Source organism: Eretmochelys imbricata, chromosome 1, assembly GCF_965152235.1.
Source record: "Eretmochelys imbricata isolate rEreImb1 chromosome 1, rEreImb1.hap1, whole genome shotgun sequence".
Lineage (NCBI taxonomy): Eukaryota > Metazoa > Chordata > Testudines > Cheloniidae > Eretmochelys > Eretmochelys imbricata.
This window is the reverse complement of record NC_135572.1, coordinates 154,652,176-154,667,034: the sequence shown is the minus strand read 5'-3', so window position 1 is coordinate 154,667,034 and position 14,859 is coordinate 154,652,176. Positions and strand designations below refer to the sequence as shown.

At 39.8% G+C, this 14,859-nt stretch overlaps 1 protein-coding gene across 4 annotated transcripts in view; it reads right to left on the bottom strand.

Moving 5' to 3' along the window:
- USP9X (ubiquitin specific peptidase 9 X-linked) overlaps window positions 1–14,859 on the bottom strand; it is a 209,910-nt gene that overhangs the window by 119,760 nt on the left and 75,291 nt on the right. For all 4 annotated transcript variants that reach the window (XM_077817431.1, XM_077817422.1, XM_077817413.1 and 1 more), the window contains 3 exons: window positions 14,651–14,857; window positions 12,332–12,468; window positions 4,856–4,989 (listed from right to left, as the gene is read on the bottom strand). In XM_077817431.1, coding sequence (XP_077673557.1) covers window positions 4,856–4,989; window positions 12,332–12,468; window positions 14,651–14,857 — 478 coding nt within the window. The remainder of the gene's footprint in view (window positions 1–4,855; window positions 4,990–12,331; window positions 12,469–14,650; window positions 14,858–14,859) is intronic.

Below are 14,859 nucleotides of genomic sequence, written 5' to 3'. Positions count from 1 at the left end.
AAGAGGACAATACCGTTGTCAGCATCAACTTAGGTGGTTTATTTATTCTTCAGAGCAGAATTTACCCGCGCTGAAACAAAACCTGTCACATTTGAACAGTTTCTTTAACAAGGCCCTACATACAACCACACAAGCTAGACCAAATTTCTGCAGCAAAACCACCTCCTTTCTACAGCATTTATGTGCTAAAGAATTGACATTTTGCAGCAGCTTCATTTCATGTGAACAGAATCTGTTTTCATTTTTATATTAAATATACTTTATATTCTTTCCACATTTTCAGTTATTCTTGGGCCACAGATATTCATCTTACCAATCCTTACCTTAATCAAAAGTTGAGGGGGAAGCTGGGGCTTTTGGCACCCAAGGAGGTATCGGAAACATTTTAGAATAAATAAGCAGATTAGCTAAATCTTTCTGCTAAAATAAATCAGCAGAGAGATAGGTAAACAATATGACACAAACTATCATCTTTTGGTTTCAGAATTTAAAATTCTTTGAGATGAGTGGTTCAAGTTCACACCTCTCTATTTTTCAAGCTGTCTGTAGACACAGGAAGACACCGCTGTATTGGAATACATTTGTTTAATGTGTTCTTCACAACCATGATGACCAGAATCAGTTTTATTTGCTGATCAAAGCACAAAAGAAATAGGGCTAATTGCACTATGAAGTCCTGCACAATTCACTATAAATAGCAACTAATTTTGGTGTCATGAATGCACACAGCCTAAAAGTACCACAACTTCTTTCCTCCAGTTTGACCTATTACCCTGATTTTAATATCCATTTCAACAAAGAAAAAAAAACACCCTTAATTTTATCAAAAAGAAAAGGAGTACTTGTGGCACCTTAGAGACTAACAAATATATCTGAGCATAAGCTTCCGTGAGCTACAGCTCACTTCATCGGATGCATTCAGAAAATCATCTGCTTCTCCCATTCTTTTTACCAAAGACAATATGTACTGTGACAGGGTCGGGCCGGATGGCTACAGAAGAGTAACAGAAGGTAGATATATTAGCCCCAGGTTAAGTAGGTCCCTTTCCCCTGGGTAAGGGGAAAACAGGGAAGATTCCAGAACAATCAGGAACCTTCTGCAGACAATTAAGACAGACAGGCTGAGTGGAACACCTGCAGACAATCAAGAAGCTGTTAGAATCAATTAAGGTAGGCTAATCAGGGCACCTGGGTTTTAAAAAGGAGTTCATTTCAGTTTGTGGTATGCATGTGAGGAGCTGGGAGCAAGAGACATGAGGAGCTGAGAGTGAGAACGCGGACTGTTGGAGGACTGAGGTGTACAAGCATTATCAGACACCAGGACGGTGGTCCTATGGTAAGGATAAAGAAGGTGTTGGAAGGAGGCCATGGGGAAGTAGCGCAGGGAGTTATAGCTGTCGCACAGCTGTTCCAAGAGGCACTCTAGACAGCTGCATTCCACAGGGCCCTGGGCTGGAACCGGGAGTAGAGGGCAGGCCCGGGTTCCCCCGAATCCTCCCAACTCCTGGTCAGACACAGGAGGAGTCGACCTGGACTGTGGGTTCAGAAAAGTGGCCAAGCTGAGGCTGCCGTGAAGCTCCAAGGCGAGCAAATCCGCCAATAAGCGCAAGATCCACCAAGGTAGAGGAGGAACTTTGTCACAGTACCCATCCTGAATACTTCCCCAAGGAGATTCACTCCTATTTGATAGACAAGAGGAATGCCGAGACTCTGAAATCCCAGATTCAATTCCAGATTCTGGAATGAAGTGTTCTTCCAGTGGTTACAGACCTTTCTGCCATTGCCTCATTCTTCTTCCCAGCATAGCCAATAGCATATCCCTGTTCCCCTCCAACCCCCAAACTCCTATTTAACCCAGTGTCTGTCCGTCTCCCTACCCTGAATTCAAGCCAGACTGTTGCCTCTTCCATGCTACCTGGGTGCCAGCAGGGGAACAGTGAAAACACAGAAGCGAGTCTTCCCTCTTCTAATATACCTCCACTGAGCCTGGGCAGACAGTAATTTTCATAGGTTTACAACCTGGCCAAATTTGGGTGGATTTTCACAGGGAAAGTAAAAAAGAATCTTTCTGATTCCAAGAGGCAAGCTCCCTGACAAATTCCAAGTCCCTGCTCTAAACCACGGAGGCGCTAGACCTTTCCACTTAACATAAGGAAAACAATTTCTCCCCAACTTCATTCTCAGAAAGGGCTGACCTGTTTTTGCTGAAACTTTCCAAATATTTTCAGCCCAAGGAAGACACTAGGCATAAAAAAATATGTCAGCATGAATAGTTGAAGTTTGGCAAACTTATTTGGAACTGGGAACGACCCCACAGGCAAGTATTAGACAACCTTAACTATAGGCAGCACCACCAATGATATAAAACAAATAAAAATTGAAGCGGGAATTCAAACAGAACTTCAATACAAATTGGTGGCTTAAATTTGGTGCATGGAATGTGTTCCAAGAAAAAAAAAGAGTCTTTGGAGGTCTCCTCATCCAATTACTGAAAGAGGTCAACGTGGCTTTTTAAAAAATCTGACAAGATCAGCCCTATTCAGAATGGTCGGACCCACCAATTTCAAACTGTTTCATTAATTGCAACTTTTACTATTATTTAAAATGTATGTATCCTGGGATGAACATATACAAGATTTACATACTCGGAACATTTGTTACCCAGTAAGTGTTCTAATTCTAGGTTTCAGAGTAACAGCCATGTTAGTCTGTATTCGCAAAAAGAAAAGGAGTACTTGTGGCACCTTAGAGACTAACCAATTTATTTGAGCATAAGCTTTCGTGAGCTACAGCTCACTTATGCTCAAATAAATTGGTTAGTCTCTAAGGTGCCACAAGTACTCCTTTTCTTTTTGTTCTAATTCTGTGAACCTTTGTACCAATAAGCTGAAAAGGAAAAAGTCTTATTGTTCCAGGAAAAGAACTTTGGACAATGTTCGTTTTAAGAGAGCTAAGCTATTCATATAAAACATTAACTTCCTGTGAAATAAATGTAATGGTACTCTTCTCCATTCCCCCTCTTTGTTCTAGACAAGTATAATCGGTCAAATATCTGCATTTGTGAATATTCAGTACATTCCTCCAATGGAAGTCTGAAGTCAAGAAATTAACACATGGGACATCCTGAGAATGGTATGTTATCAACACTTATCTTTTCCTTATTGGAAAATAATGGATTTTACATAGTTTGTCCTCATTCAGAATTATATGGTATCCTAAATTTCAGTTGTCCAATATTTTAGTTATCCCCAACCTAAATATTCAGGTAACTTTAAAAGTGCCACACCCATTTTTAATAAATGTTTATGCACAAAGACTAGCACATATCCCACTCCACTTTTCCAGGCAAGACAAAGCCTGAGTTATGTCAGCACATACAGTAAATTTTGATAAAGTTATATACAATTGAAAATAAGCTATTAGAATGGAAGTGCCATCTCTACATTAACTATTGCAGTGCTATAATAAATGTAATCACTTAAAATAGGAAACACCAGATGAAGAAAAAAAACTGATTGTGCAGTCTCCAGGTCTCTTAAATGAAGGTTGCTCTCAAGGCCTTGTGAAAATAGGTTGAAGTAAATCTTGGATAGTAGCACAAGTTCAAGAGCTGAGCTCTTTAGGTTACGAAGTCAAACACTGAAGAGTTAGGAAATGCCTGAATTAAGGCTGTCTGTGCAACATGAGTAACCTTCTTTTAACAGTTTTTCTGTATGTAACTCCTCAAGGGAGGGCGCTGGGGGGGGGGGGGGGGTATATAAAAGGAAAAAAAAAATTTTTCTAATGTGCAGCTGTAATAACAACCTCCTTCCCTCATCATGTATCAGTAAAGTTTGAATCCTGAACTCAACACTGCAGCACAGATATCTACCATTTGAGCTACACAGCTAATTACATTAAGCTCACAGGCTGTTAAACCCTGGGGTGGAAGTGGGTGGCTAGGCACATATGTTGGGTAAGCAGGGCACCCGGCTCTGATCTCTTTCCCCATTTCACCCTCTGTTTGTGGGGGAGAGTTCCTGCCCCATGTGGTGCCAACAAGGTGGACGATGTGCCCCAGTTCCATGTGTTGAATACAGGGCAGGCTGGGCACTGTTGACATGACCTGGCCCATCTTTCTTCTTTACCTCCTCATCCCTGCTACAGTTGTACAGCAGCGACTAGGTTGCCTGCTCTTGGGATTCCCAGTGCAGAATAATCTGCAGGGGACTGGCCTGACATTGGAATATGTGCATATTCATTATTATTTTGGCATACTGACAAAGCAAGCAACAGAAAAGAAGGGTTTTTCAGAAGTTTATAACTCAGCTAAATAATAACAGAATTTCATGTAACTAATAAATAGCACTTCTCTGGCCTCAGGGCTTTCTCCCTACCAAGTTTTAAATGCTTGCTGTGAACAACGAAGATGATAGAGCTTCTAAGACTAAGAATATTTTATGATGGTAAGTGCTTGCAACCTAAATATAGGTGTTACTACCAACTCCCTCTGTAATAATGAATAATGAGATTTACACAAAGCTACAAGTGGGACAGAATTTAACATTTTCCACAAAAATAACTATCACAAATTAAGCAGGGCATGAAAGGATTATCTTTAACTTGAAAGTAAATACAAGCAATGAGACTGCCACTTTTGAAGTTCCACTACAAAACGCATTTGGTTTTTTTAATTTACATTTACAAGAGTAATCTTAAAATTTAGATTGATATACATGTGTAGGCCTCCAATATCTAACAACCTATGGAAGTGAAATAAACACTCTTTCTCCCCACTAGCAATATGTTGCTTTAAACACCGATTTTCAATTGGAATTATGAAACACTTGATTTAGGAAGCAAAAATATAACTTACCTTTAGCATACTGTCTCATGCTTTCCATATACGCGGACAGATTTTCTGCAACCAAAGTAACTAGGGCGTGATTGTGCTGAAGTTGATTGATTAAGTCATGCCGGTAAAATACATGGGGACTTCGCTGAGTCTGGCTGTAATTAATACACAAATTTTAGAGTAAATAAGATTTCTTGCATCTAATGAATTTTTCTAGAAAAATTCATTTTTTTTTAAAGGAAAAATGTTATTAGGACTTGACCAATAATCAATCACCTGGCTATATTCTGGGATGCCAACATTTTTCATTGACATTTGAAATTTTTTTTTTTTATCATTTACGAAGTGAAAGGAAACAGTTTGACAGACCACTCCCACTGTCTGTTCTTGAATAATAAAATATGCAACTGTAAAAACAACTATGTTCAAATATTTCAACGTAATATATCTTGAATTAGCCCTATCAAGGAGACAACAGAATCACTTCTGTCTGAGTCTTCGTTTGAAGCTATAAAGCGTGGAGGCCCTCGATTTATTATCCTTTATCCAACCCCTATGTCACAACATAGCTTTGTCTTCAATTAAGTTGACAGCATCATCTTAAAACTGTTCAGTCCAGTATTAAATATGATCATAATCTGATTAAAGTTAATTTATCTTTTTTTATTTGCTTGAAAGAGGTCTCTAATTTTTTAATTCTTGGGAAAATATCACCCCATTTTCTACCTATATAGATTACATAAAGTAGTAGTTGTAATACCCTCGTTCTCGGGAGCACAAAGGGAAGGCAACATCTGCATAAGAAGGGGATCTACTTCAGATCACCTATTACTCACTGAGGGTTCTCCACCACTCACATTAATAGTAGGGTTGATCATGTGGATCCAGTTGTTTCTAATATTTGGCTTCCAAGGTGACCTATGCTTTTTAAGTCTGATTTGTCAAAATAAACCACTTCTCTCACAAAGTGAAAAGCAAAAATAAAGCAATCACTGCAAAATTTAGAGAATTATAGTTGGTGGAATAACCCAAGTTTTTTTTTTTTATTTTGCTCATTGAAATGCTACATGGTCCTTCAGAAAAGCTAATCCTCCATCAGGCTGATGGGCTCAAAAGGGAAGAAGAATTTCTGTCCACTCATAGAAGTAGCTCTGGTAGCAGCCGCACTGACCAATAACGAGCTATATTTTCAGAAACATTGGCAAATTCCACAACATGAGCACTCAAGTTATTTCTGCAAATACTGAGACTAGAGGCCAATTTTACCCATTGGTCTGACTGAATTGTGACATCATACTTTCGTAATAATTTTTTGTAAAGAGTAGCTATGAAAAATGAAAGCCTGTATCACACACAGCTATATAATCTTAAGGAAATTTATCGTTTCCAGAGAAGCAAAAATATTTGTTGAACCTACTAGAGAGACCAATCATTGACTAGATTGTCCCTTCAACTGGAAAAAAAGATTTTGGTAGATTTCACCTTTGCTGTCATTTTAACACCAGTAAGTAAATTAAAATATATCTTTAAAAGATTTTATGTTGCGTTGTATTTATTGATACCAAGTGGTATCATGACCAGTACAACTTGCAGCCTTCAAAACAGAGTTCTCCTGCCAAATTAACAAAGGTTAAATCTTTTAAACAAAAACTACAGGTCTAACTATCAAAGATCACCAACAAAGTGCAAACGTTACTTCCTTGCCCACAATCAACAGAGTATATTGAAAGCAGATTAGGGCTCGTGAACCTGAAGACAACGAGTCAAATTCCCTGCTGATGCGAGTGTGCACAACCCCAGTGAACCATTTCAGAGTGGTAGCCGTGTTAGTCTGTATCAGCAAAAAGAACGAGGAGTACTTGTGGCACCTTAGAGACTAACAAATTTATTTGGGCATAAGTTTTTGTGGGTTAAAACCCACTTCACCAGATGCATGGAGTGGAAAATATAGTAGGAAGATATTTACACACACACACACACACACAGAACATGAAAAGATGGAGGTTGCCTTACCAACTCTAACAAGACAAATTACAGTGGTAATCAGTTGAATTCGACCCTATGATGAAAGGAGGTCTTACGCCTGTTGAAATTTTGGTTTCTTGATGTTACTATTCTGGTTAAAGTAAGGCTATGTCTGCATAATTTATGTAGCTCAGGGGTGTGAATAACCATTCTGAGCGATGTAAATTACACTGAAATAAGCTGTGACACAGGGCCAAAAAGGGTTAAGCAACTTGCAGGCTAAATGATCCAAATTCAACCTTTAAAGGCATATTAGAGAAGTAAATAAATGGTAATTAAGGCTATTCCTTATAAATAGCTAACAGCCATGTTAGACAGAGCTTTGAAATGTAAGCTTGTATTGTTAAAGAATTAGAGGCAATGCTCATTGTATGTGTTCACTTATATCTTGTTACATGTTAACCATGTAAACAGATACTTCCTGTCTCTTATTGTATCTGTTAATTCAAAGATACAAAGGGATTATGAAACTTGGGTATAATAATGTCATTGTCTACATTTCACTTTGAAGTTAGTAGTAAACTGTCTATGAACTGCTTAATGAATTACCACCTTATGCTAGTAAATGTAGCTAATTACCGGTCATTAGAAAAGAGAAGGTTACTTCAAAAGCCTATTGTTCACCCAAGGACTGCCTGTTGTCAAGAGACTGCAAAAAATCTCTTGAAAGACTCCTGGGATCTAATCCTTTCAACTGAAATCTGCTTAAACTTTGACAGGGGTTTGAGTTGCAAGACTGTGGTCTCCAATGCATTCTGGATCGCCCTGATATTGGATGACAGGTTTCAGAGTGGTAGCCGTGTTAGTCTGTAACAGCAGAAAGAACGAGGAGTACTTGTGGCACCTTAGAGATCTTGTAGGTGTTTGTCTCGGTCTGAGGGGTTGGAGCAAATGCGGTTGTATCGCAGAGCTTGGCTGTAGACAATGGATCGTGTGGTGTGGTCTGGATGAAAGCTGGAGGCATGTAGGTAAGTATAGCGGTCAGAAGGTTTCTGGTATAGGGTTGTATTTATGTGACCATCACTTATTACACTGTAATGTCCAGGAAGTGGATCTCTTGTGTGGACTGGTCCAGGCTGAGGTTGATGGTGGGATGGGAATTGTTGAAATCATGGTGGAATTCCTCAAGGGCTTCTTTTCCATGGGTCCAGATGATGAAGATGTCATCAATGTAGCGCAAGTACAGTAGGGGCGTTACGGGACGAGAGCTGAGGAAGCGTTGCTCCAACCCCTCAGACAGAGAAACATACAAGACCTCTATCAAGCCTTCTTACAACTACAATACCCACCTGCTGAAGTGAAGAAACAGATTGACAGAGCCAGAAGAATACCCGGAAGTCACCTACTACAGGACAGGCCCAACGAAGAAAGTAACGGAATGCCACTAGCCATCACTTTCAGCCCCCGACTAAAACCTCTCCAGCGCATCATCAAGGATCTACAACCTATCCTGAAGGACAACCCCTCACTCTCACAGATCTTGGGAGACAGGCCAGTCCTCGCTTACAGACAGCCCTCCCAACCTGAAGCAAATATTCACCAGCAACCAGACACCACACAGCAAAAACACTAACCCAGGAACCTATCTTTGCAACAAAGCCCGTTGCCAACTCTGTCCACATATCTATTCAAGGGACGCCATCATAGGACCTAATCACATCAGCCACACGATCAGAGGCTCGTTCACCTGCACATCTACCAATGTGATATATGCCATGTGCCAGCGATGCCCCCTGCCATGTACATTGGCCAAACTGGAGAGTCTCTATGCAAAAGAATAAATGGACACAAATCAGACATCAAGAATTATAACATTCAAAAACCAGTCGGAGAAACTTCAACCTCCCTGGACACTCAATTGCAGACCTAAAAGTCGCAATTATTCAACAAAAAAAACTTCAAAAACAGACTCCAACGAAAAACAGCAGAACTGGAATTAATCTGCAAACTGGACACCACTAAATTAGGCTTGAATAAAGCCTGGGAGTGGATGAGTCATTACACTAACTAAAAACTATTTCCCCATGCTAATTTTCCCCCTACTGTTACTCGCACTTGCTTATCAGCTGTTTGAAATGGGCCATCCTGATTATCACTACAAAAGTTTTTTTTCCTCCTGCTGATAACAGCCCACCTTAACCGACTGGTCTCGTTAAGAGATGGTATGGCAACCCCCATTTTTTCATGTTCTCTGTTTATATCTTCCTACTGTATTTTCCACTGCATGCATCTGATGAAGTGGGCTTTAACCCACGAAAGCTTATGCGCAAATAAATTTGTTAGTCTCTAAGGTGCCACAAGTACTCCTCGTTCCTTCTCCTGATACTGGATATGGACACTGGTCTATAAACCTGATCAACTGATTCTTTGCAACTCTGAAGCTCACCATCTCTACTATGAAACTGCCCTAAGAATTTTATTCAAGTCTGTAAGTATCTTTTAACCAATACTTTTTCTCTTTTAAAAAATAAATCTTAGTTTAGTTAATAAGAATTGGTTGTAAACATGTATTTGGGCAAGATCTGAAATATTCATTAACTTGGTGGGTAATGTGTCCACTCCTTTTGAATTGGTAGAACTTTTTATATGATGCACAAGATTTTCAATAATCCTCATCATATTTGATTTGGCTGTCTGGGTGGGACCCCAAAGGCTGGGTTGATTTAAGGGAACTGTGTTTTGGCTTCTGGGTAACCAATAAAGTGTTACAGAAGCAGATTTGTTGCTAGCTTGGTGGATCTAAGTATTAGAATAACCTCCAGCTTTGGGGATTGTCTCTCTCATTCTTTGCAGTTTTAGCGTGGCCACCCTGGAACCCCAGTCACATAAGCACTCGTGTGCATAGCACTACGTCAGCAGGAGGGCCTCTCCTGCCGAAACAGCTTCTGCTTTTTGCAGAGGTCATTTTATTAAGTCAATGGGAGCGTGCTCTCCCGGCGGCATAGAGCATCTTCAACAGACGTACTGCAGCAGCCCAGCTGCATCGGTACAGCTGCAGCGTTGTATGCACAGACATGCCCTAAGTTTCCCAAAAGGTGTACCTTTTCCTTGTAGTAAGAAGTCTGCTGCGAAAGCAACTATCCAAGTATTTATAGGTTTCAGAGTAACAGCCGTGTTAGTCTGCATTTGCAAAAAGAAAAGGAGTACTTGTGGCACCTTAGAGACTAACCAACTTATTTGAGCATAAGCTTTCGTGACCTACAGCTCACTTCATCGGATGCATTTATATTTATATTGCTCTCAAAACTTTGTTCATGTGCAAGTTAAGTATGACACCTAGGCCATTCCCCTGAAGAGAATCTCTCCTGTGCAAGAGAGATAATTAAATTTAACCTTAACATCCTGCTGTGAACTCAATGCCCTTATCTTTTCTAAATAGCCCTTTAATTGCCAATGGCTCAGATACCCAAGTGGGAAGCAGGATACATCATCATAGAGATTGCATACATCAATATTGCATGCAACACTCTATGCAGTGTTCTTCAAATGAATTGTCACAAACATCTCTGTTGATTGTTCTAGGAGTTTGATTTGAAAAACAAATTCCAGAGACTCAAGTGATAATGTGCACTGAGAACAACAAATATCCACTGTTAGCAAATATGTATGTATTGCACACCATATTAATATCTATTACACATTATATAATACATAAATGGTAGCACAAAGCTTTGTATGTGAATGGTATTATGCTTACTCTTGTTCACTCATGCTAAGTATATCCTATAGTACTTTGCAAAACTGACATCAGCTGTAGCAGTAGCAAATAAAACGACAACCCATCAACAAAAAATAAGTGATCCTATCATCTGTTACAAATGTGCACATCATCCCTCAATTTTTTCAGTCTTATCCATTCCTGTAAGCAGACAGGGTACTGAAACTCATTTGAATACTCTGCCTGCTCACAGAACTATTCAGGTAAAACAAAGGAACAGTGGAACATGCATACACAAGCACAAACGTTGGAGTTTGCAGAAACTTCAGCACCCATACTGAAATTTTCAGTTTTGAGGGGTCAGATATTTTTGTGATGAGGAGACACAGTAAGTGAAACTAAGCTTGTTAATTTCAACAGATCCTATTAAACAGTTAATATATAAAAGATTTAGGCTAAACTTTCACTTTCTTTTATTCCAGAAAAGCATGATAAAATAGAAAAAAGCAAAGCAAAGCACAAATTTGTTACAATTAGAGAATTTTAACTAATGGAAATTTCTGGGTAATCTCCAATTTGCTTTTCTTAAACAACTTATTAAGAAGTCAAGAATTCCCCCGAAAACGTCATTTTGCATCAACAAAAATCCCGAAGGCAATTGAGCTGTGTTATTCTAATTAGGTAATTATATGGCCTCTATCTTCATACAGGTTAAAAACTATGAATTTATACTTTCATTACCACTATGAGAAAGGGATGTATTATACAGACTAGGGACTGAATGGCTAGACAGCAGTTCTGCACAAAAGGAACTAGGGGTTACAGTGGACGAGAAGCTGGATATGAGTCAACAGTGTGCCCTTGTTGCCAAGAAGGCTAACAGCATTTTGGGCTGTATAAGTAGAAGCACTTCCAGCAGACCAAGGGACGTGATCACTCCCCTCTATTCAACTTTGGTGAGGCCTCATCTGGAGCACTGTGTCCGGTTTTGGGCCCCACACTACAAGAAGGATGCGGAAAAAACTGGAAAGCGTCCAGCGGAAAGCAACAAAAATGATTAGGGGACTGGAACATATGACTTATGAGGAGAGGCTGAGGGAACTGGGATTGTTTAGTCCATGGAAGAGGGGGGGGGGGGGGGGCTTGATAGTTGCTTTCAACTACCTGAAAGGGGGTTCCAAAGAGGATGGATCTAGACTGTTCTCAGTGGTAGCAGTGATAGAACAAGGAGTAACGGTCTCAAGTTGCAGTGGGGGAGGTTTAGGTTGGATATTAGGGAAAAAAATTTCACTGGGAGGGTGGTGAAGCACTGGAAAGTGTTACTTAGGGAGGTGGTAGAATCTCCTTCCTTTGAGGGTTTTAAGGTCAGGCTTGACAAAGCCCTGGCTGGGATGATTTAGTTGGAGATTGGATCTTGCTTTGAGCAGGAGGTTGGACTAGATGACCTCCTGAGGTCCCTTCCAACTCTGATATTCTATGATCATCCCCATTTAACAGCTGAAGAATGAAAACTCAGAGATATGAACTGAATTGCTCAAGGTCACCCAGCCCAATGAGAGTGTAATTAGGAGATTGTAACATCTCAGTTTAACAGTCTATATACACCTGAAGTAATAAAGTAGTCAATGATTTATTCTTGTGCCTGAATGCTTAAATCCAATAATTTTTAAATGGTTTATACAGGCGCACCCGCACACACGTATTTTAACAGCAAAAACAAGCTTCAACTTAAATATAAAATTCATTACCTATCCTATTTTATAAAAAACTATAACATTGTCCACAACTCTATCCCATTCACATTAGTTCCTTACCTCAAGTTCTGTGGTGCTTCACCAAACAAACTACAAATTTCTCTAATTTGTTTCAGTGCAGGAATGACCCATTTGTCATTTGTGCGAAGCTCTTCTATAAAACGATCTATCCACTGGATCTTTTGAGTATCCCGATCCTTAAAAAGCAAGTTTTCACAGTTTAGTATACATCAAAAACAAATTAAAACTGCTTTATCCATTTTTATTTTTCTATCCATGTGCGTGCATAAATTTAGAAGAAACAAGTAACTGAACTATCAGACTAATTTTATTGAGCTCTGAAATTTCAAATCACAAGAGGGAAGTCCAAGTGGCTCATGGCATCAGCAGAAGACTTCAATGGTGTAACAGATCCATAATTTGCAATTTGTTCATTCTACATATTAGTTCCATGAATTTTAAAATTTGTTCTTTTCCCTTTGCATCTCCACAAACCTGCCAGGAGTCTGCCCTGAATCAAAGTAGTTGCAGGATTTGAGTACACTAGAAAAACTACCAGATGTTGATAATGGATGTTGGCAACAGGTGCATCTGAAATGGTGCTGATTTTGGTAATCATGCTTAGAACCTTGACCTTACTAGGCTAAAGAACAAGTGTTTCAGTATCTTTTTCTGAAAAGAGAAGAAACCAAGGACTGGTCTAATAATATTCTTCAGTGCCACTGCACATGGAAGGATTAGCAACTTCCAGATACTGAATATGTAGTATGATATATACTTTGGTACAAGTAATATTGAGGAAGGGATAGAGAAGAATACTGAAAATGTGTCATATAAATCAGTATTACTCCTTTAAATGGATTATATTCAATTCTGACTAACCCATCTCACAAATGATATAGCAATAGAAAAGACTCAGAGAAGGGAAATGAAATCATTAGAGGCATGTAAAAACGTGGGAGATTTAAAAATTGACTATTTATTTTAGAAAACATCATTAAGAATAAATGGTCAATTAGGTTCTTCCCATTTATCTCCTTTATCTTCCAATAAAGAGTCAAGGATTACCCAGAAAACAAAGCAAAAAATTTAAAATTGACCGGGGAAATGCCTTTTTCCCCCCAATTCAGTTGAGGACCACCTCTTACTCCCACGTTACCATGTGTCATAGGGTAACTGAGCTCTGAGGAGGTCAGGCACTCAGCCTACCTGTGACAGGCTCCGCTAAAAAGAATGAACCAAACCAGGTGGCTGTGAAGCAGTTAATTAGTTAAGGAACACATGGGCCTAATAACGACTTACGAGAGTTCAGTCAAGAGCCCCAGAACACAGGAAGCTCCAAGGAGAGAACCCCCAAGACTCCTGGTTAGGAAGCTACTTCCAGTGATGCCTCCCTGGTGAGCAGAGGCTCAAAGAGAAAGAGGAACAGAAATTGTTCCCAGGCAAGGGACCTGAGCAGCCCAGGAGAATGCACTGGGCATGAACCTCCCCAGAGAGCTACTAGGGACTTGCTCAGCAAAGAGTGACGCACTGTGGGGGGAAAAGTAGTATCCGGCTGAACACGTGGCAGAGGCCTAACCTCCAGGCAGGGTATTCAGCCTGGTGTGTGTCTAGCTACAGAGCACCTAAGACTGCTTACCCCAGAGAAGTACGGATAGAAAATATCATAATACCACTATCTAAATTCATGGTGCACCCACCCCTGGAATACAGTGTACAGTTCTGGTCGCCCCATCTCAAAGAATACAGTAGAACTCAAAAAGGTTCAGAGAAGGGCAACAAAGATGATTAAGGACATGAAATGGCTTCCATACAAAATGAGACTAAAAATAATAGGGCTGTTCAGCTTAGAAAAGAGACGAGTAAGGCAGGGATTATGATAGGAGTCTATAAAATTATGAATGGCGTGGAGAAAGGGAAAAGAGAAGTGTCATTTACCTCTTCCCACAATAGAAAAACCACAGGTCACTGGATGAAATGAATAGGCAAAGGGTTTAATACAAACAAGAGGAACTACTTTTTCCACACACTATACAAACAACCTGTAGAACTCATTGCCATAGGATGTTGTAATGACCAAAATTACAACTGAGTTGAAAAAAGAACTGGTTAAGTTCATGGAGGATAGGTCCATCAAGTGGCTATTAGCCAAAGCGGTCAGGGACACAACTCCATACTCCGGGTGACACTAAACCTTTGACTACCAGAAAGTGGAGTGGAAGACCGAGTAGATCACTTCACAACTGCCCTATTCTGTACACCCCACCTCAAGCTCTGGTACAGGCCATTGTCAGAGACAGGATACTGAGCAAAACAGACCATGCTCTGACTCAAAATGGTAGTTCTTATGTCCTAATAAAACCACAATCAATTTCTTACCTGTGAACAGCTGTAATCTAAAATTTTAATGTGGGCACTAAGAGCCTGGTCCATGATATCAACAGGTACATCATCACTATGTGCCAAATTCCACAGAAGGTTCAATACTTTGTGTGCCATCACACCATCTTTATCATCCTCTGCAAGACGACGGATTAACTCAAGTAGTTTTTCCCGTTGTTTTTTGCTTGCATTTGTCCAGCTTGCCT